Here is a 22,361-nt window from a genome sequence, read left to right on the forward strand (position 1 = left end):
ATACTGCTCTCACCCCGGACCGGCATGTACAGGAAGTGGGTGTGGCTCCAGGAAAAACCATGTTTGGACCGGGGAGCGGGTCGGAAGTGGGTTGGAGGTGTGGCGGAAGTGGCTGGGGAGTGAAGAGACTGGGAGGGGGTGGTTCCCGTTCCACAGCGGAGCCGGATGTTTGCCGAGCTTTGACAGGCGTGGCAAAAGGAGCATTCCCGGACCTAGGTGAGCTGCTGGGCTCGGGGTCTCCCAGGGTGGAGGTGGGGGGAAGGGAAAGGACCGGCCTGGTCCTCTGAAGAGATGGGATCTGGATGGGGATTCTAGAGGATCCAAGGAAGGGAGCAGGGGTGCAATGGGGCCTGGGAGCGTCGCCTTCCTGCTGCGGGAATTCTGCCCCACTCTGGGATCTACAGTGAGTTAGCTTCCTCTACTGCCTTTCTCCTGCTCTCCCTAGTGCAGAGCTCAGGTCGGATCGGCATCATGGAGCAAGCCTATGGAAAGGGAAACTCTCCCTTGTCCGATCTGGCGAAGCGCGAAGAAATACTTGGGGGGAAGTGTTCCACCCTGCCACCTATTATTAGGCCACACTTTCATCTATTTCATAATCAGTGCACCCAATCCAGGTTTTGTAAACCATGGAGCTCTGTGCAAACGTGATTGTAGTCGAAAGTCTTGTGGGTGTATTGTAGGATTTGCTTTTCGCAATTCTGGAGCTCCTAGGAAGACGACCCCAACGCCAGAGAATGTGACTTCAGGTTGTTATCTCTATTATTCTTCTAAGCAGATTAGGGGAGAGGCTTTAATTTGCCTTTTTGTAGAGCCTTTCCGAATCTTGAGAATCGCATGAATGACAGTCACTTAGAGAAGTACTGAAGGATTGACCTGCACAATGAGACCACCTTAGACAGATTGTCAGTTAAAATCTTGACTCTGCTGTATGACCCTATGCAATTTGCTTATTTTTCTGGAGCTCTCTTTCCTCACACTGTAAAATGGACCTAGTAGTACATGTCTTATTGGTGCAGGTGTGAAGTTAAAAGATAATTTGTGTCCAGTTCATGGTGCTATACAGCCCTCAACAAATGCTGGTTCCCTTCTCCACTTAGGAGATGAACTAATTCAGTCAACAGGTGACCGAGTATCTATCTATACATGTCAGGTGTAATTATGATGGGTCAGGGGTTCTTAATCAGCATCTCTCAGAGGGCATGTGAACTCCTTAAAATTCCATGCAAAATTTCATGCAAGTGCTGATTTTTCTTAGGGAAAAAGATCACAGTAGTCCAGAGCTTAAAACCTCTACATAAAAACTGCCTAATGCGACTCGAGATTTTTACAAAGGTAGATAGATTTTTACCTACTGAGAAGGGAAAAAATTACTCTCCCAGTAAGGAGTATTTTGCAGAGTGGAGCAGGGTTTGTAGATGCCTGGAATCTTAGGCTGCCAGGATACTTCCCCTCACTAGCTTCGCTCACCCTCCCATTGAATGGAAGCTAAGCTTCCAGGCTCACCGTAGGGGCGGGTGGGGGCAACAGCTGTGGGCTGGAGGGTGGTAAGAGAGACCAGTCCGGCTGGGATGTGGGAACAACTGTGATTAGTTATTCTGGAAGAGGAGGTTGAGGGGGGGGGGGTCAGTTCTGGGGAACTGACAAAATAGAGGAGTTACTGGAAAAGAGGTGGAGTTCAAGTTCGGCTCCCTTCAGAGGGTGATCCTCTCCCTCCCTCCCTCACACATACTTCAGTTTGTAGATGTTCCTTCTAATCCTGTTGTTCACTTCCGCACAAATACTTTAGAACACTGGAGAATTCTATTTCTGGGAAGATCCCTCACTTCTTTTTTTTTTTTTTTTTAATTTTTAATTGTATTTTTTCCATAACCATTTATTCCCTTTATACCCTCTTCCGCCTCCACCCACCCCTCTCTCCCCTGCAGTCATCACACTGGCGGGGAGAGTCCTTTTTCAGAACCTCCACTTCTATAGGTGAGGAAATTTAGGACCAGATAGGAGGAGGACTGTCCAGCACCTTCGTGACTCACTGGTTTAGGCAGGACTGTAATCCAGTTCTCTAAACTCCACATCACGTGCCTTTTTCATTGCATCAAGCGCCCACTGTGTGCAGAAAGACTCCTCTGGATAGCTGTGGGCTGGGCTGAGGCAGCACTTGGGGCCTGGGCAGTGACAGAAGGAAGGGACAGAGAGAAGGCTCAGGTCTGGAGAGGGTTACTTTGGGCTGAATTCTGTCCCTGGTACTCAGTGGGGGTGGGGGCCAGGACGTCCTTTAGCTGAGCCCTCACAGCCTCTTGAGTATGTAGATGAATCAGGAGCAGATTCCTCAAGGCTGAGGTGTGCCTGCCTTAGAGGGTAGAAGGGGAATGGGGGAGCTGGGACAACAGTGCTCATGGAGAGAAGTGCATTCCCGAATAGTAGAGGTTCATGGGAAGGGACTTAGATTTTGGTGGTAAACAGAAGTAGTGAATAAGGATAGCAGAAAAGGCCAGAGGAAAGGAAGAGGAAAAAGATTTTTTTTTTTGGTGGGTGGGGAGCTGTTTGGCTGCTCAGCTTTGGCTCAGGAGCTTGAAACAGTTTTTGCCACTGAATCAGTGTGGTTGCCCTGGTAACAGGATGGTTGTTGCTAGGCACAGGGAGCCAGTTTACCATCCAGAGTCCGAGGCTGTGACACGTGCAGGAGGTTGTCACGTCAGAGGCGCTCCGGGTCTGAATCCCTGCTGGCAGTTCTCTCTTCTCCGGACCCGTGCCTGGGTCTTGTCTGCACTCCTTATCTGTTCTGCCCATTCTCTGACCATATATGTCATTTTTTGGACTCAGGAATGCAGCGAGCTTAGGCAGCCTCTTCTTTGGGGCTGCACTGAGTGGTTTGAATTGAATATCCTGTCCCTTACCACCCACGTGGTAAGCTTGTGATGGGAGAGAGATGTGCTTCCCGTTAAGGCTGAGGGCAGAAGGTACGTGCAGCCACATCCTTATGGTCAGACCCAGGTTCCGATTCGGCTCCTCTCCCTCCCTGCCTGCTGTAGGTGCTGCTCTCTCTTTCACCTCCTGTATCTCACGATGTGGTGAACTTCCCCCTTTCCAACCTGTGCGCTCCAATCCCTGCGGTTGTCTGTTGACCTTTGCCACCTTGAAGTTAGCGTCTGGAGCTCCTCACAGATCAGAGTGGGCTCAGAGACCCCCAGGAGCCTTCAGATTTTCTGCCGTGACTGGCAGGCAGATTCCATTCTCTGCTCCTGGTTCCTGTCCTGGGGCAAATTCCGCAGGGGCCATTTGCCATGGCCTATTTTCTGGGACCCTGTGGTCTCTGGCCACCTCCTTCCCTACAGGGGTCAGAGATAGAGTAGGCAGGGCCACAGCTGACCTTCAGGGGTTTGGAGCGTCCCTGTGCTTCTTAGGTCCTTATGCTGTCTTTACCCCATGACTGCTGTGGCCTGGACGCTCCTGTGCTCTGTGGCCCCTGAGGAGAGGGGGCACGGGCCTCTACCCTCTTCAGCGGGGACTGCACGACTGAACAGCTGGGTGGTGGGCAGCGCAGGGCTTGGCACGACTCCCCCTGTCCAGTGGGAGGACCTGAAGGCAGGCGCTGAGCTGTGCCATCCTTGGCCCCGGCTGCCTTTTCTGGCGATGTGCCAGAAAACTGTGGCACCAGGAGGACCAGGAGCCGCATAGAACTCTTGGCAAGGGTGAGGAGTGTTGAGGAACAGGGACGAGGGAGAAGGGAGCCGGAGGCCTGCTGTAGCGTTATAGGTGGAAAGAGGGTGTCACTGACCTGCCACCCCATTGCCCTCTCCCAGGCTTCTCTTCAGGTTCTGTGGGGTGAAGCTGTGGGGCACAGGCTTGGCCATGGACCCACTTTCAGATCTGCAAGACGACCTGAACTTGGATGACACCAGCCAGGCTCTGAACCAACTGAAGCTAGCGTCCATCGATGAGAAGAACTGGCCATCGGATGAAATGCCCGACTTTCCCAAGTCAGGTGGGCACCACTGGATCTCAGGCAGCCACAGGCACCTGAGATGGAGAACCCTTCCCGCTGGAGGGAGATTCCAGGAGGGCAGGATGGGGGCCAGAGTGGGGCTGGGAGCGCAAGCATTACCGGGGAGCGGGAGCAAGCGCACCAGTCTTGGGAGAACGCTGTGCCAGCCCCCCAAGCTTATCCCGTGACTTTGCCCTGTTCCCAGATGACTCTAAAAGCAGCTCCCCGGAACCTGTCACACACCTGAAGTGGGATGACCCTTACTACGACATCGCCCGGCACCAGATTGTGGAGGTGGCAGGTGAGCACAGCCCTCTTTGCACCTTTTCCCTTGTAGTCTGTGCTCCTGGGCCTAAGGGGGCCAGGCCCTCGTGCCACAGGGGGAGGGCCGGGGGAGGGGCAGTGCCCATTCTGTGGTCTGACCCCTGACCCTCAGGCTCCTGAGCACAAGGACCATTCTTTAAACTCACAGACTTGATTGTGGTGGCCACTCAGTTTGTTCACCTGCAACCACATCCTGACCTGTGACCCCACTGACCCCACTGTCTCCATGGGCGGATGGTATGTGGGAGGCAGTGTGGGCTACTGGCTTCAAAGTCGGAAAGCCCCGGTGGGATTTCCGGCTTTGCTCTCTAAACAGTTTCTTCCTGACAGGGTTGTCGAGAGGGTCACGTTGTGAATGTGTCAGGGCCTGGCCCAGGGTGCGGAGTCAGCCCTGAAGAGGTGGTCATTCACCTCCCTTCCCGCTGACCTCACATCAGCTTTTCTGCCCCACCAGTTACTGGAAAGCGGGGGACGCCAGTTCCTCCTGAGAAACCCTACCTCCAAGGCAGTCTGGAAGCTAGGGGCCACACGACCCTGGAGCATCAGGCTCCTGGCAGGTGTGCTGCCCTGCTGAGAGTGGGTGCAGAGCACCCCTCGGGTCTTAGCCTCAGCGCGATCTCACCTTCCTGTTCGTAATGCAGGACCCAGGGGACTCCAGGAGCAGCGAGGCAGCAGAGATGCTGGGGACCTGGTTTCTGCCCCTAGGGTCCTAATGCTGAAGAGGAAAGGGATTGTGAGATCTTTTGTCTTTTCCCTAATGGTTGTCTGTCCTCGAGGTGAGGCCAAGCAGCTGTAAGCAAGGGTGACAGCATGGCCCTGCTCCGAGGCATTGGAGTGGATGAGGGGAGCAGGGAGCACAGGGTCCCCGGACCCAGTATGGTACTGGCTGAGGGGGCCCTGCAGGCAGCCGGCTGTAGGGAAGCAGCAGGGAGTTCCATCTGCCCTGAAAGCTGGGCTCAGAAGGTTACCCCTAATATAAAAGGTGTTTCCATGACATCTGTGCTCCCAGAGCCTGCCCTGGTCTGGGTTGGGCACCTTGGCTATGGCCTCTCTCACCCCCACTGAAGTAGGCTGAGAGTTCTTTCCCGATCTGGTCCTGACCTGGGCCCAGGAGAGTCAACTGAAGGCTCAGAACTTTCCTCATTACCAGAGGTGGACCTGACTGGGACATGGGGGCCACCTGATGGGAAGGAGTCTATCCTGACCTCCTCCTGGCCTACGGGCCCAGGTCTCAAGGCACAGCAGGCTCCCTGCCTCTGCATAGGTGACCCCCTTTCCCCTGCGAGCAGAGCTGCAACCTATTTCTGTCTCCCCAGGGTGTGATGAGCCTGAGGGGGCCCGGCCAGGTAGGTATGTTCCTGGCTCTCCCTGCTTGGCCTCTCTGGGCTGTGGCCTCTGTGCTGTGGATCAGGAAGGGCTCTTGGGGCCGGCTTAATTGCATCTCCACTCTAGGGAGCTGGCAGTGGGCAGTGCCTGGGAGCCGGAAATAGCCAAGAATTATGTGTGGGGGCTGTGTGGGAATACATCCAGAGCCAAAGGGAAGGGGGTGTCAGGGAGGGAGGGGCCGTGCCCGTGAGTGTGGGGAGGGGGTTGGCTGGCTCTGAGCAATGGCCTGGCCTGCATGCTGGCTCCTCAAGCCTGAGCTGAGCGCTGCAGGCCCAGGGCCCCTCTGCTGGGGCTGTTCCCTGTGTGTGCCTGTCTGGCTGCGGACAGGAGTTTGGGTTGGCACTGCTAGAGTGACACTTGTCTGATGAGACCATGTGACATCCTGGGGGGCTAGTTTCCTGGCATTAGAAACCAGAGAAAGAGCCCTTGGTGGAATGGAGGAGGGGCTATGTCCCCAACTCCTCTAGCCTCTTTCTCCTTGCTAGTGGTGGCTGTCATGCTCCACTGTCACATTTGACTCAGTCCAAGTGGGTTCTTCCCAGAAAAGTGGCCCTCCTGAAAGGAAAAACAAAGGCTATTTGTACCATTTGCAATTTCTGCCATGACAGAGTTCAAGCCACCAACGTGATGCCAACTGGCTTGCAGTATTCCTGACAATTTAACAATTTAACGAATATGGGAGCCGGCTCCAGCACTTTGCCTAGCCCCCACCTCCCATCTCCTTGGCCTGCTCTGCAGGTTGTGGGCCTGGCGGGTGGCTGGCCTGGCAGTTCCCAGAATGCCTGCTGGAGGAGCGGGGCTGTTGCTGATTCACACCCAGGCCACTCGGGAGAGCTCCTGATCGGTATCTGGGGAATGCAGAGGCTTCATTCTCCAGGGGCTGGTCTCTTCTGGGGCTTTCCACCAGTGCTGTGCCTCCTCCTCACAGAGCCCTGTCCCCCGGCTCCGGACGCACCAGTCCTGCGGCTCCTTCTGTCCCTCCAGTCTCCAGGGCAGAAGTCTGTTCTCTTCTGAGATCAGCAGGGGAGTTCTGGGCCTTTTTACATATGTTCTTGGAGAAGCAGTCGCCCTGCCTGCTGGCAAATGCCTGGGTCACCCAAGGACTTGGGCACTGCAGGGGGCGGGGGCTAGACCCTCAGGTTGCCCATATCTCTTTCCTTGCCTGTGCAGGGGTGGGGTCTTGCCATCTGGTTCCTCGCTGCTCTTCCTTTTGACCCCCATGCCCATCCTGACCTCACTCAACACGCATTTTGAGAACACCCACTCTAGCACGGGCCCATGGTTAGCACCGAGGATTCACGGAGGGAAGTCACACATTGCTTCCTGCAAGGAGTGTACAGTCCAGTGAAATGGTTCTTAGCGCTGGTCTGAGAATGTGAAGGATGTGGACCTATTTCCCTAGAAAACACATGCGTGTGCTTGTAAAACGTGTATGACATCATGACATTGGTGGACGCCCAGAGTGGGGGCCTTGGTTGAGAACCCAGTTTCCTGCGTACAAGGTGCCGGGCCAGCTGAGAGGTGGGGCCCAGGCACTGGCTCTTCATCCCAGCTGCTTGCTTCACCAGTTACTAGCTCTTCAAATTCCAAACCCAAGGGAGCTCAGACTTTTCTGTCCTGCCTAAATCCTCAAGTCTGCCAGCCACTGAGTGCTGCTTTACTTTTGGAATCCCCCTGCTCCTCCCAGCATTTTATCCCACATCCAGGGCATTTCCTCTGCTTTGAGGGGAGTAGGCAAATGATGTCCCTCCCTTCACAGTTCGTGGTAGGAGGTCCAGGGGCTTCTGAAGCTCCAGATTGTACATGAGGCTGGGCTGGCCAGTCTGATCCTTTGCCCCAGTCTGCTATTTTTCCTTCTGTCTGATCCCATGGGAAGTAAATCAGAGCGAACCCCAGAGGTCCGCCCCCCTCCCGCCTTACCCCAGTGGCTGGAAGCAGCCCAGCATCTGTATCTAGGCTAGGTTATGAAAGAGCAGGCGGCATCCGGCTCTTTAACGTAGACCTGCTGCTGGATGAACTGCTCCTTCTGCCCCTCAGACAGCCTTGCAGAGGGTTCTCTGCTTGTCAGTCTGGAGAAGTTCTGCCCCATGCTCTGGGAAACTCACCGCCTAAAGCGGTCTGATGACCTAGATGCCGTGAGCAAACTCCGAAATAGAGCTGCGCACACCACGTCACGCTGGCCGCTGTCTTTGTGCAGGCTCCTGACATTTATTGAATACCTGCCACGTGCTGGGCTCTGGACTGGTGCGAGAGAGTCCAGGATGGACGAGACACAGTCCTGTCTTTGAGCTGCTCACTAGCCAGGCATGTCAACAGTTACACAGGGGAGTCAAAGTGTCATGGGTGATGTTCATGCTTGGAGCCATGAAGAGGGACAGCTAACTTGTCTGGGGGAAGGAGGAGAGGACACAGGCTTCTGGAAGGAGATTATGCCTGGGATGAGTCTAAAGGATTCAAAGGAGTTAGCCTAGAGCAGGGGAGCAAAACTCTACAGAAAGGTCTGCCTGGCATGAGAACCAGCAGAGACTCAAAGCAGCCTAATGTGGACAGGGCTGCAAGCACTTCTGCGTTGCAAGTGTGCACAGAGTGAGCCTGGGGAGAGGCAGGAGCCGAGCCTGGAGAACCCTGTGAGCCATTCCAAGGAATGTAGCCAGCAGGGACTGGGGCCCTGGCCCACATTCCAGAAGCCTCCTTCATCCTCTCCATTGATGCTGGCCCTAGCCCTAGGGAATAGAGTCAGAGCCCTGGCAACCACTTTGGAAAAGCGCTGACCGCTAAGTGAAGTCACCGACTGAGAAGGATCGTTGAGGTCACGGCTTATTGAATATGGAGAAGACACTCAGCATGGAGGATCCTCAGTCCTTGGAGGGAGATGGGAGGCGGACTCGTTGCCTTCCATGGGTTGTAAAAGCAATCAGGACATGGCAAGTGTGGGTCGGTGACTGGAGAGGCACGAGGGTAGAGATGCAGGGAAGGTCCATGGGCCAGGGGAGAGTAGGGACCAAATCTTGTCCCCACTGGGCTTTGCTTGGGTTGCCTGGTCCCTGCTGGCCCTGGAAGAACATCTTAACCTTGGGGTGGGGGAAATGGCTATGTCTCAGGAGCTCCCCAGCTTCATGACAAAGCCAGGCAGTCAGACTGCCACACTGACTAGTTTTGGACAAACGTCCCAGAGAGATTACATCCAAATGAGCCCTTTCCTCCAGCGTTACAAACTCCTCTTAACTTCATGTTCTTTGGAATATCCTTCACGAGAAAGGATATGTTCTTAGAAATGTCCAGGAGTTAGAGGCAAGTGTGGTCAATAATGCTGCTAATAAAATCAGAAAGGGTTGTTAGTGGTCAGAGAGGAGCCACTACGATGTCATCGGTCTGCTTTCCTCTGTGAGGTTCCCCGAGCACATGCTGCTTAGAGGGGGTGCTTCTGAAGCAAGCGTGGGCGTCCAAGGTGATTGTTTGGCAAGACGACATTACTTTGAAGGGTGGGACTTTAACAGTGAGGTGAGACTCGCATAACATAGCAAGAACCATTTTCGGTTGTGCGTTTCGGCGGTCGTTAGCAGTCACGATGCCGTAGACCCGTACGTAGTTCCGGCATTTCGGCCATGCCCATACAAACCCCGTACTCGTAAGCAGCCGGGCTCTGTTCTTGCCCCTCCCAGCCTTTGGTAGCCGCTAATTTGCTTTCTGTCTCTATGGATTTCCCTATTCTAGATAGGGCATGTAAATGGAATCATATGATATGTAACCCTTTGTGACGGGCTTCTTCCATCTAGCAGTGTTTCCAAGGTTCACCCACAGTGTAGCATGTGTCAGTACTTCGTTGCTTTTTATAGCTGAACAGTATTCCGTTGTGCAGATACACCACCCTTTCTTTACCTAGTCATCCGCCGATGGACAGTGGGCTTGCTTCCACCAGGTGTGATTTTTAAAGTCACGTTCTTTCTTTTCTTTTTTTTTTATAAAGATTTTATTTATTTTTAGAGAGAGGGGAAGGGAGGGAGTAAGAGAGGGAGAGAAACATCGATGTGTGAGGGATACATCGATTGGTTGCCTCTTGCACGCTCCCGACTGGGGCCCTGGCCCATAACCCAGGCATGTGCCCTGACTGGGAATCGAACTGGCAACCTTTTGGTTTGCAGGCAAGTACTCAGTCTGCTGAGCCACACCAGCCAGGACCATGTTATTTTTTTATACCCCAGCCTAGTAGCCCTGAGAGCAACCTGTCCCTCTCAGCCACACCCCCTCGAGTGCCAGTAGCTGCCCGAGGTACATCTGCACGGGCCGCTCTGGCCCTTGTCCTAACAGGTGCAGGTCTCTAGGCCTGGTACCTTTCAGGTTCTCAGCCTGCCTCTCTTATTTCATCTTTCACCCACCACGCTGCATCTGTCTCCACACTTAGGTGATGACAAGTATGGGCGGAAGATCATTGTGTTTAGTGCCTGCCGAATGCCCCCAAGCCACCAGCTGGACCACAGCAAGCTCCTGGGGTGAGTACCCGAAGGGCAGGCGGTGGGGCGTGTGCCCAGATCCTCGGTTTGTCCTTTTCCTTACTCTCCCTGCCTGTGGGGGGTGCCAGGCCCCCTCTGTCAGTGCCTCCCCTCGTCTCCTGGGGGAGCTATTTTATACTTGGGGGAGTCAGACCTGGTTTCTAGTCCTCTTTTTCTAAACTTTTCCCAGGGGAAAAACATCCAGCCCTCCTTTCCTATAGGAGTGAGGCACTGCCTGCAAAAATGTTTTGAAAAGTGGAATACTGTCCAAATGTGAGGGCTGATGACCGCAGTGGTGTGGTATCCGATGTGGTCGTGGTCATTCCATATTTAGATGAGACAGTCCTGCCTGGGTTCTGTTAGACAAATACATACCATAGCTCCGGTTACTCTAGAAATCTCCTGATGCAAATCCAGAGGCTGATTGGAAGTGGGAGTTTGATGAACCCTGTTCCCATAAACATTCATCACTGAGCCTGGGCTGAGCTGGCCTGGGGCCCCTAGCATGTGCGGGACCTTCTCAGAGGCAGGGCCTTACCGACTTCCTCCTGATGCTCCTCGGTGTAGGTACAGTTCCCATCTCTCACTGCTGTCCCGACCAGCTCAAAGCATTCCCTGAAACTGAAAATTCTGCGCTGCCTGAACCAGCTCTTTGGAAACCTGACTGGTTGGTTGTGTGTGTGGAGGGTGTGGTAAGGGGCTGGGACAGCCCAGGGGCACAGCAACAGAAGGGGGAGGGCCTCAGTGCAGAGTATCTGTAGCCCCAGTGAGCGAGGACCGGCCAGAGTCTCCCCAGCCCTGTGTGACATCTTTCTCTTTGGCCTCCTGAACCCTTCTCCCATCATTCTTCAAATCGGCAGGCTGAGCCTTGTCCCGGGTCCCATGTGCGTGGGCCAGCCGGAAACAGGCCAGAGAGCTCAGCCTGAGGGTGGCTGAGTCACATGTCCCCCAACCCCCTGTTTTGCCACAGTTTTAACACATCTGACAAAGCAGGTGACAGACTCCTGGCCAGATACTTGTCTGAGTAGGAGGAAGTCAGAGCATGGGGATGGGAAAGCACCCAGTTTTCAGGAGAGAGCCTGATGAGGGCGGTGGCACCCACTCTGGGGCTTTATCTGGCTTCAGGAAGCCATCTGCCATCTGTCCGGGCCTGTGTCCCGCACAGGTCTCCCCACCCCCACCCGACCTGGTCACAGCCCCTGTGAGAGCAGAGAGGCACATCTAGCAGGGGTCAGTCCTGTCCTCTTGTTCTCAGTCGGGTCATCTCCATCTTGGCTCTCCCAGCTGTCCCGTCTGGGGGCTGAAGCAGGAAGTGTCTGAAGCTTGGATGTGGAGGACCAGCCGTCTTCAGCTCTGCTCTTACTGGCTGTGCGCGTGGAGGCCCATCTCTTCTGAGTCCTATGAAAATAAGCATTGCCTCGCGAGCTCGTTGTGGGCATCACGAGAGCTACATGCATGAAATGCCACTGTATACATTGGTCAAGTGTTACAGATTTCAGGAATTTTAAACAATGGAGATAGCTATGAAGGAAAGATATAGACAACTATATAAAATGTTGCCCATAAACCTATCCCCCAGAGAAAACCAATGTTAATATTTTAGTGTGTGTGCTTCCTACTTTTTAAAATAACATAGACAGAGCTCTATAGTAGATTTCGTATCTTAATGGTTTTTATCTTCTAAGCATTAACCATTCACCAAAGACATCCTTTAAATTTTTTTATTGACATATGCTATGTATACAGTGAAGTGAACCAGTTATGTATACTACTTGATGAACTTTGACCTGCCATGTCAACCCCACCCACAAACCTCTCCTTGCTCTTCTGGTTCCCACCCGAAAGGGTGACTACTGTCCTGACACCGCGCTTCACAGACTGGTTTTGTCCGAAGGAGCATCCTGTGAGGCATTCTATTCATAGACGTCCTGTGATTTATTTAACCAGCTCTCTGTTGTAGCACAGTTAGCCTGCTGCTCAGGCTTTTTTTGTTTTTTCCCATTATAAAGGAGGCTGCAATGAACAGCTTCTACACAGACGTTTCTGTTCATCTCTGCTTATTTTCCTAGGGTAAATTCCTGGACCTATTTACAAGGTCAAAGAGTAGGAACATTTATAGCTGAGAATAGACGGCACCGTATCGCCCTCCAAGAGGCTCTAACATCCATCAAAGGATGAGTGTGTTTCCACTACAACTATTAACCTTTCGTGGTGGCAAAATGCCATCTTTAAAAAAATTTTTTTAATGTATTTTATTGATTATGCTATTAAAGTTGTCCCATTCCCCCCCTTTATTCCCCTCTGCCCTGCATACCCCCTCCCACCCACATACCCCCCCCCCTTTATTTCATGTCCATGGGTCATACATACAAGTTCTTCAGCTTCTCCATTTCGTATACTATTCTTACCCTCCCCCTGTCTATTTTCTACCTACCATTTATGCTACTTATTCTCTGTACCTCTCCTTCCTCTCTCCCCCTCCCACTCCCCTGTTGATAACCCTCCACATGATCTCCATTTCTGTGGTTCTGTTTCTGTTCTAGTTGTTCCCTTAGTTTGCTTTTGTTTTTGTTTTAGGTGTGGTTGTTAATAACTGTTTGCTGTCATTTTTACTGTTCATTTTTTGTATCTTCTTTTTCTTAGATAAATCCCTTTAACATTTCATATAATAAGGGCTTGGTGATGATGAACTCCTTTAACTTGACCTTATCTGAGAAGCACTTTATCTGCCCTTCCATTCTAAATGATAGCTTTGCTGGATACACTAATCTTGGATGTAGGTCCTTGCCTTTCATGACTTTGAATACTTCTTTCCAGCCCCTTCTTGCCTGTAAGGTTTCTTTTAAGAAATCAGCTGACAGTCTTATGGGAACTCCTTTGTAGGTAACTGTCTCCTTTTCTCTTGCTCCTTCTAAGATTCTCTCCTTATCTTTAACCTTGGGTAATGTAATGATGATGTGCCTTGGTGTGTTCCTCCTTGGGTCCAGCTTCTTTGGGACTCTGAGTTTCCTGGACTTCCTGGGTGTCTATTTCCTTTGCCAGATGAGGGAAGTTCTCCTTCATTATTTGTTCAAATAAGTTTTCAAGTTTTCGTTCTTCCTCTTCTCCTTCTGGCACCCCTATAATTTGGATGTTGGAACATTTAAAGATGTCCTGGAGGTTCCTAAGCCTCTCCTCATTTTTTTGAATTCTTGTTTCTTCTTTCTTTTCTGGTTGGATGTTTCTTCCTTCCTTCTGGTCCACACCGTTGATTTGAGTCCCATTCTCCTTCCCATCACTATTGGTTCCCTGTTCATTTTCCTTTGTTTCTCTTAGCATAGCCTTCATTTTTTCATCTAATTTGAGACCAAATTCAACCAATTCTGTGAGCTTCCTGATTACCAGTGTTTTGAACTATGCATCTGATAGGTTGGCTATCTCTTCATTGCTTAGTTGTATTTTTTCTGGAGCTTTGATCTGTTCTTTCATTTGGGCCATTTTTTTTGTCTTGGTGCACCTGTTACATAGTAAGGGGCAGAGCCTTAGGTGTTCACCGGGGCAGGGTAATGCTGGTCCCTGCATCGTGATGCTGTATGTGGGGGAGGGGTCCGAGAGGGAACAATGGTGCTTGCTCCTCTCTTTGCCAGCTTTCAATCACTCCCTCTGCTACCCACAAGCAAGTTGGGCCCTTCTGGTGCTGATTCCAGGTGGGTGGGCTTGAGTATGTTCTAGGACCCTGTGGGTCTCTCCAACGACCTGTCCTGTGAGGCTGTGAGTTTCTCCCACTACTGCCTCAACCCCCACAGGTGGTGTCAGTCAGAGGTTTGAGGCTTTATTTCCCCGTGCTGGAGCCCTGGGTTGCGTGGTCTGTCTCATTCCCCAGTTGTTCCTCCCGGTTTATCTGCACTCGAATGTGGGACCACTTGCTCCACCAGCCGCCGCCTTGCCATGAGTCCTGTCTGCCCCGGCTGCCTGTCTCCCCCGCTCCTACCGGTCTGGATGAATGTTTCGTCTTTATCTCCTTGGTTGTCGGACTTCCATACAGTTTGATTTTGTGTCAGTTCTGGTTGTTTTTTGTTTTTAAATTGTTGTCCTTCTCTTGGTTGTGCGAGGAGGCACAGTGAGTCTACCTGTGCCTCCATCTTGGCCGGAAGTCTCTGACTTGCACTGCTAAAAAAATATTTTTAGTCCTCACTAAAGGATGTTTACTCTTTTAATATTTTAATTTTTTATTTTTAAAAGATTTTATTTAGTTTTAGAGAGAGGGGAAGGAAGAGAGAGAGGGACAGGAACATCAATGTGAGAGATCACCTCCTGTACACATTCGGGATCAAACCCACAACCTGACCAGGAATCGAGCCCTTGACCTTTTGGTGTGTGGGGCAGTGCTCCAACCAACTAACACACACTGCCAGGACTTTCTTTTTTTAATGTAGTTTTATGTTGATAGAGTGAGATAGATGCTATCTCTATCACCTGCAAAACTGTCTTTTCAAATTAAAAACATATATTGAGCTTGCTTGTTTTGGGGGCCAGAATGGCTCCAGGTGTCAGACCGGTGGGGTCAGACTGGATCTCAGTGCAGCAACCTCAGTACCTGAGTTCTGGCTAAGAAAGGATTCAGAGCCAAGACTCAAACTGGAAGAGGAAGCTTATTTAGAAAGTCACAGAGGGAGAAGTGAGTTGTAGAAGAAATGGGCTCAGGGAACAAGTGACAAAGGCAAAAGAAGGGACCTTGGAACTTAGGAGAAAGAGAGGGAGGGAAACCGCGCCTGGGGGGAAGGAGGTGAGGGAAAGTGCGGGTGCTCTCCACAGAGAGAGCCACTGCAAAATGCCATCTTCATGTGACAGATCTTTGCAAAGTGTTCAATGTGCCTAAGGCTCAAGTTCCTGTGGAGCAATAGTGATTGGAATTACAACAGTAACTCACATTCCTAGACACCTCAGTGCCACCTAGCACCCAAGGACCACTGTGTAAATTGCTGTTCTCTAGGTTAGATCAGGTGGTATCTGGGCACTGAGCCAAATCTTTGGGCCCCTCCCCACATCCCTTCCCCCCTCCCTCCCTCCCTTGGGAAGCCCTTAGCATTCCCACCTCCCAGCCTCCAGTGGGGATCCTGCTGAGGCCTGGGGCTGTCCAACCAGAAGAAGGGCATCCCAATGGACTCCCCCCTTTCTGGAATTCTTGGCTATTTTCTTCATACCTCTCTGCCTCAGGTGGGCTCCACACTGTGTGTGTTCCCTTGGGTGGTAGATATCACGTTGTGAGCATAGGGATGTGAGATGTGGTTCTTCGGTGCACAAAAAGCCCAGTGATTGGAGCGGGGGAGGGGGACCCTCTGGCCACCCCACCCCCTCTCGTGGGGAGTGTTTTACCACCTGTGCTGGGAGTTCTAGTATAAGAAGGAGAGCTGCGCTGGGGTTGAGAATGCAGGCTTGGGAGTTAGACAGTCACCTCCAGGCTCCACCATAAGCTAGCTCTGCGGAGGACCTTGGATAAACACTTGGCCTCTGTAAGCCTCATTGCCCTTACTCGTGAGGAGGGGATAACACCTGCCTTGGTTGTTATGAGGAAAGCATGAGATAATGTGTGCAAAGTGCTAGGCAGACACTATAAGCTTAATACCGATAAATGGTGACTACCATTACTATGGACTCGGCAGTCCTGCGAGGGCCCTGTGAGTCCCATTTTTACCGCAGGTGCGTGCGAGGGCGCCAGTTACAGTCCTGGTCTCCTGACCTGTAGCCAGTGCTCAAAACTGAGAGCTGTCGTTGATATGATTATTCCTGTTGCTCAGCCCAGCGCAGCCACAACCCCTCCCCACGACACAGCGGCTGATGATGCAGCCACAATGGACAGTGCAGGGTCAGGGGTGCACGGGGAGGGGGCATGATATAAGCAGGAGACTCCTGGGACACGCGCTTCTGTCTGAAGGGCCCCCTTGTGTGCAGGGCAGGCCCGAGCAGGTCTTTTCTCTTGAAGGTACCTGAAGCACACGCTGGACCAGTACGTGGAGAGCGACTACACGCTGCTCTACCTGCACCACGGCCTGACCAGCGACAACAAGCCCTCCCTCAGCTGGCTCCGCGATGCCTACCGGGAGTTTGACCGCAAGTGGGTGGGGGCCCGGGGCGGGTGGCTCTGGAGCCAGCAGCTCTGTCAGGGTCTGGGCTGCCCTCTGCTTGGGCAGGAGCTCATTCCATGCCCAGGGGGAGTCAGGTGCCCACAGCCAGGTCAAATGCAAAGAAATCTGAAGTTGGAATGGCCTGGGCTTAAATCCCACTTTCTCTACTTACTCTGTGACCTTTTATGTTATGCAACCTCTCTGAGCCTGTTTCCTAATCTGTAAAATGGAGCAGCAACGACACTTCGCAGGCTTGCGTGAATAGTCAGATCAGAAAATGCCCATGACGAGCCTGGCTCTGCGGCGCCCCCGGCATGCCCCCGCTAATGCCCGCTCTGCCCCCGCAGGTACAAGAAGAACATCAAGGCCCTGTACATCGTGCACCCCACAATGTTCATCAAGACACTGCTCATCCTCTTTAAGCCCATCATCAGGTAAGCAGGCTGAGGGCAGGGTGCTTCCCCGTGAACTCCGAAGCAGATGCCAGAGGAGGGCAAGCATCCTGGGGACAGGCCTGTGTAGGGCGGGGCCTCTGTCTGATCAGGGAGGGGCGCTGAGGGGCAGTGGAGGCCTGCCCCAGCCGGTGCACTTCCCGACCTTCTCCCTGTCCCCTACCTGCAGCTTCAAGTTTGGGCAGAAGATCTTCTATGTGAATTACCTGAGCGAGCTGAGCGAGCATGTGAAGCTGGAGCAGCTGGGGATCCCCCGCCAAGTGCTTAAGTGAGGCCGGCCAGGGACTGTGTGTGCCCACGGGGTGGCATCTGTGGGCACGGGTCCTGTTTGTGGGGGTGGGACGTGCCAGCCAATGGGGAGAAAGCCTTGAGAACTCCAGGACAAGCAGAGGAAACCGATAAGACAGCATGGAGGGGCCAGAGAGAGAGAGTTCGAATTTCATTTCTGTCACTTAGAAGCCATGTGACTGACTCTCTCTGAAGTGCTCCCTTCCTCGTGTGTAAAGCAGGGCTGTGGCGAGGGTTGAATAAAGTGAACTGCATGAAAGCACACAAGTGCTGACAAAGGAGGGCTGCCCTAGCGACTACAGGGCCTGACCGCCCCACCCTGCCTACTCCCCCAGGTACGATGACTTCCTGAAGTCCACACAGAAGAGCCCTGCCACGGCCCCCAAGCCCATGCCGCCGCGGCCCCCTCTGCCCAACCAGCAGTTTGGGGTCTCACTGCAGCAGTGAGTATGGGACAGCGGGGGCCTAGGGGCTGGGGGCCGGGGCCTGGAACGGGCTACAGACTGCACTCACTGCCCTTGTTCCCACAGCCTCCAGGAGAAGAACCCAGAGCAGGATCCCATTCCGCTCGTGCTCCGGGAGACCATTGCCCACCTACAGGCCCACGGTGAGTGCCAGGGCCCCCCCTGCCTCCAGAGCCACCCCCTGGGGAAGCTGCTAGGCAGGGTGCACCAGCACCCACACTGACCCTGACCGGAGCCCCAAGACAGAACAGTGGGGGAGTCTACACACCGCCTCCCAGCTCTGAGACTCACCTGGCCCCACCGTTTCCAGCTCTCACCACAGAAGGGATTTTCCGGAGGTCCGCCAACACCCAAGTTGTGCGGGAAGTGCAGCAGAAGTACAACATGGGTGAGTGGTCCGGGGATGCGCCCAGGCCCTCGGGGTGGTCCAGGTCGCACAAGTGGGGGCTGGGGGTAGAGGGTGGAGGGGGCTGGCTTGGGGGCATGTGTGTGACTGTTATGGGGCCTCGCGGCTCTTTGCTGCCCTGTAAACAAGGGCCCCAGATTCTGTTCCTGTCAGAGGTTTTGTGGCATTTGGTATAATCACGTGGGTCCTGCTCCCTCGTCGGTCAGGCTCCTGGGTCCTGGGTTCAGGTTCATTGGAAGACAAGGAACGACTGCGTGTGCTGGGGCCCCACTCCACGCAGATGGCCTGATCCTGTCACAGAGGAAGAGGGGAGGCCTCTGGAGGGGCGGCTGGCCTCCAGGCGAGGCCCAGCTCCTCCCTCCCCACCCCCACCTTTAGGGCTGCCTGTGGACTTCGACCAGTACGATGACTTGCACCTGCCAGCGGTCATCCTCAAGACCTTCCTCCGCGAGCTTCCTGAGCCGCTGCTCACCTTTGACCTCTACCCCCATGTGGTGGGCTTCCTCAGTGAGTGCCCTTTCTCCCTCCTCGACTCTGAGCTGCTTCTGCTGGGTCTGCTAGACTCGGAGCAGGCGGGTTTGGCCTGTCCTCTGAGGAAAGTCTGGTTGGGGTCTCCCCTCGAGTCTCCTGTGAGGGCTTCCTGCATCCTGGGCCCTCATTCCTCATAGACATTGACGAGAGCCAGAGAGTAGAGGCCACGCTGCAGGTCCTTCAGACGCTGCCCGAGGAGAACTACCAGGTGCTGCGTTTCCTCACTGCCTTCCTGGTGCAGGTGAGACTCTACCGCCCACCTGATGAGGGGGGCGGGGGGCGGAGCTCCAGCAGGCGTGGGAGGCAGGATCCGTGGCATCCGCTGCAGCCCTCTGATTGATTGCCCTGCACAGGTGTCTGCCCTCTGTGACCAGAACAAGATGACCAACACTAACTTGGCCGTCGTCTTTGGCCCTAACCTGTTGTGGGCCAAGGATGCTGCCATCACTCTCAAGGCCATTAACCCCATCAACACCTTTACCAAGTTCCTGCTGGATCACCAAGGGGAGTTATTCCCTAGCCCTGCCTCCTAGGGGCTCTGAGCCCAGCCCCTGCCCACCAGCCCCCCTCTCTGATAGCCCCAGTGTGGACCCTTCCTCCTGGCATTGGGGAGCCCAGGGCTCCTGCCCAGGAAGGGGTCTTGAGGCCCCTGGACAAAGAAGCTGGAGCCAGCCATTTGGGCAGCTCCTCCCCCTCCTTTGCAGCCCACCTCACCAGCCCCGGAGGCCTCGCTGTGACCACGAGACATTTTTCTTGGCCTTATACTTCTGCCTCCTTGGATCCCTGGTTCCCGCTGGGCTGTGCAGAGCTGGCCTTGGCTCTTCCAGCGAGAGGACCGGCCCCGGCAGTCCCTTTCCTGCTTTCTCCTGCCTCTTTCCCTGGCAACTGCAGATGCCAAATCACTGCCAGCTGGGATGTAGCTGGGGCTGGTCTGCCCCTCCTGACTGCTGGGGAATGAAAGGCTGAGCTGGCTTTGCCGCCCTGCTGAGGCTCCTCCCTGTCTGGGGGAAGGTCTGGGCACAACACCCTGCTCCTATCCGCCCCTCCACTGGCTCAGCCTTGGGTATTTCCACATTTCCACAGCTAAGGAATTACAGGCTGGAGTCGGCTTCCTGTTACTGCCTTCTCTTCCACAGATCCTGGTCAGCCTTTCCCAAGTGGCACCACCCCCAGGACGTTCTGACCCCTGCTTCTGCCAGGCCTGGCAGCTTGGGTGGCAGGGCTGAGTCTGAGCACCCATTTGAGATAAGACACCAGTCCCTCCCGAGGGGCCCCTAGTGCCTGATCAGACAGGCAGGCTCGGTCTCCGAGCCTTGTCTCAGTACGGCTTCTGGGCCTAAGGCTCATGCAGTCCTGTCTGTTGTGGAGTCACATTGGCCTCTGCTCTGGCCGGAGGTGACCCGGTGCCTCAGGATCTGTGGTGGCTCCTTCTTCCTGCTGGGGATGCCTGGAGGGGCTGAGCGGAGATTTTGCTAGTTAGATTGACCTGGACCCCAGTGATGACGGCTGTCCCTCGTTGCAGTTGTGTCCTTTACAATTACACTCCTTCTTGGTGAACTCTGGCAACCCTTGGCTCCCCTGCCCCTGCAGCCTTGACCTCTGGCGGTAGGAAAACTCCGGCACAGTGGCCCTGTCCCCCAAGCCATGGCCAGAGCCTGTACTGTGTGGGTCCTCACTGACCATCCCACCTCCGTTTGGGAGCTGGGTGGAGCCTGGGTCCTGACCTCACTGGGCTCGCTCCCCAGGGCGCTGGCGTGCCAGGGCTCCCAGGACTTGGTATGGCTGCTGGGCCCATCAGTCCCTGTGTCTCTAGCTTGGGTACAGGTCTCTGCTTTCCGCCCTCCCTTGTGTATCAGGTGTTCACGCAGCCCCGTTTACTGGGGAGCCTGTGGGTCCACGTGGTCTCTCCCCTGCCCCCAGCCCCATGGCCCACACCTGCGGGTGTTGGAGCTTGTACTGTGAATCAAGTGTTCACATTCACACTTAATGAATTCCTTGGCACCAATCATGTATTTCACCTTTGCACTTTTTGTATTTCAATAAAAATGGAGATGGAAATTGCCCACCAGGCTGTCACAGAAGTGGGCGAGGAGGTTCAGCGTGGGGTGGGGATGTGGTGTGCAAGAGGAGCAGATGGGGCATTGGGAAGACCCTGCCCCGCCCATCTGGCCCCCTTCCTCCCCTCGTTCACTTGTGAGCGGGCATTAGGTCAGCTTTCTGACCTTCCCTGTGTGAACAATCACCTTCCATTTTGCCACCAGACCTCACTGATAATGGACATTCACAAGGCCCCACCTCTGAGACAGTGCCTTCCTTTCTCTTGAGAATGAGAAATGGGGTGCACAGTACCTATCAGAGCACCTGCCCAGCAGTAACTAGAATGGCTGTTGTTTCACAGGCGAATGAGGTGCCAGTCCCACCTGTGCAGCAGTTGGGACAGAAACCCTCACCTGACCATTCCACTCCTTCCCCACCTGCCCTGGGCCTGGGAGCCGGCCGTTTCCACCTGCCCCCTGCTCACACAGGAGTCTTGGAAGATCCTCTTTTCCTTTCCTCTTTTGAGGTTTTGCTTTGATTTAGAGGTTAAGATGGTAACGTTTGTATTTTACTGCAACTTTGAAAAAGTGATTTGTCACTGGGAGGGCAGGCCAGAATTTCACTTGGCACAGTGGTCAAGGTCAAGTCCAAGCAGTTAGCTTGCTTGCCTGCCAGTGGCAATCAGGAGACAATGGTGGCCCCAGCTGGGCCTCTGTTCTCATCATTGCTCGCTTGGGCTGGGGCAGCCGGGCCAGAGCTACAGGATCAGGCCGTGTTAGGATGTGAGCTTTAGGAAGCTGGTCCTGCTGCATAGCTGTGGCCCTCATCCAGGCAGCTTGGACAGGAGGCCCTGGTGGCCTCTCGCTGGCTCTCCTCGGCTCTTAAGCTGGCTGATCTAAGCTGGCTGACTGTTTAGAACGGTGGGGCTGTGACCCAGGGCAACTGGAAAGGGAGCAGCACGAGACAAGGAGGGAGCTGTTTACTTGGGTTGGGCTCCTGGCAGGGCCTCTGCTGAGTGACTCAAAGCCAGTTTACCTCTGCCTTAGCAACGGCGCGTCTCTGGGGACAGAGTGCAGGGAGATGCTTGAGAGGGGCAGGACACCATTGTCAGACCTGGGGACACTCAACACTTTGCTTCTGGGGGATCCCCAGTGAAGGCGAGGACACCGATGTCATGCCATGATTTCTAACCCAGGGGAGTGCCACCGCCATCCCGACTGGCTGTGGTCAGGCGCCACGGTTAGTGTTGCTTGTAGTTTACTGACAAGCAAGGGCTCGCACAGCCCATCACGGCAGCAGTGGGCGGCCCGCTCCTTTCAGCCTCGGGTTTGGGCTGACAACAGAAATTTCCAGCTAGCCCTCCGCTGTCCTGGGACCAGGCTTCGGCCTGAAGGGGAGGGGAGGCAACCCAGACAGCAGTTGCTGTGGTCTGTCAGGCAGCTGGTCTCTTGCTTCCAGGACTACCCTTGCAGCTGGGGCAGTGGCTCCCTGCCCCCAGTGTGGGCACAAGCGAGGAGGTGGGAGGTGGCTCCACAGGGGCAGGGCTGAGACGCCTGCTGCACTAGTGCCCGGGTGGGGGAGGGGAGGGGCGGGGGGGGGCAGGAATAATCCCGCAGGGCTCTCCTACTTTTCCGGCTCCCCAGAGACCAGGCCAGTACCCTGGGCAGCTAAACAAACTGGCACAGGCCTTGCTGCTACTCAGCCCCTTCCCTTCAGTCTGGTTTGCTCAGCCACAACCCGTCATGCTGACCAGTAAACAGATCCCAGGCAACTTGGGGAACTCCACACAGGACACATGCAGAGACCTGTGTCTTTTTCTCTGAGCCCAAGGCCTTCCATTGCCTCCAGGCCAGGCGGAAGGGTGAGCCCTGTGGCGCAGGGGGTATAGAGCTGGTAA

The 22,361-nt window shown here is 54.3% G+C and overlaps 1 protein-coding gene across 3 annotated transcripts; it reads left to right on the forward strand.

Annotated features, from left to right (window-relative positions):
- Positions 1 to 60: 60 nt before the first annotated feature.
- On the forward strand, positions 61 to 20,489 carry ARHGAP1 (Rho GTPase activating protein 1). Of its 3 annotated transcripts, none has more exons than XM_053924511.1 (14): positions 61 to 216; positions 3,801 to 3,982; positions 4,188 to 4,283; positions 5,623 to 5,652; positions 10,095 to 10,182; positions 16,145 to 16,276; positions 16,634 to 16,720; positions 16,908 to 17,006; positions 17,362 to 17,469; positions 17,557 to 17,633; positions 17,801 to 17,878; positions 18,275 to 18,403; positions 18,565 to 18,668; positions 18,781 to 20,489. In XM_053924511.1, the coding sequence occupies exons 2-14, from the start codon at positions 3,850 to 3,852 to the stop codon at positions 18,958 to 18,960; spliced, it is 1,341 nt and encodes a 446-aa protein (XP_053780486.1). In that variant the 5' UTR covers positions 61 to 216; positions 3,801 to 3,849; the 3' UTR covers positions 18,961 to 20,489. The 3 variants fall into 3 exon arrangements, with proteins under 3 accessions (XP_053780486.1, XP_024414623.1, XP_053780487.1); XM_053924512.2 differs by lacking the exon at positions 61 to 216 and adding an exon at positions 288 to 403; XM_024558855.3 differs by lacking the exon at positions 5,623 to 5,652.
- Positions 20,490 to 22,361: the final 1,872 nt, after the last annotated feature.

The sequence above is a fragment of the Desmodus rotundus genome, chromosome 5 (assembly GCF_022682495.2).
Source record: "Desmodus rotundus isolate HL8 chromosome 5, HLdesRot8A.1, whole genome shotgun sequence".
NCBI classification, from domain to species: Eukaryota; Metazoa; Chordata; class Mammalia; order Chiroptera; family Phyllostomidae; genus Desmodus; species Desmodus rotundus.

Excerpts from the sequence above, each read along its gene's own strand:
- ARHGAP1 (XM_053924512.2), top strand. The coding sequence starts at position 303 with ATGGGGATTCTAGAGGATCCAAGGAAGGGAGCAGGGGTGCAATGGGGC. Across the intron at positions 3,983-4,187 it reads GCCCGACTTTCCCAAGTCAG|ATGACTCTAAAAGCAGCTCC; the intron begins GTGGGCACCACT and ends CCCTGTTCCCAG. Across the intron at positions 18,404-18,564 it reads CCATGTGGTGGGCTTCCTCA|ACATTGACGAGAGCCAGAGA; the intron begins GTGAGTGCCCTT and ends CATTCCTCATAG.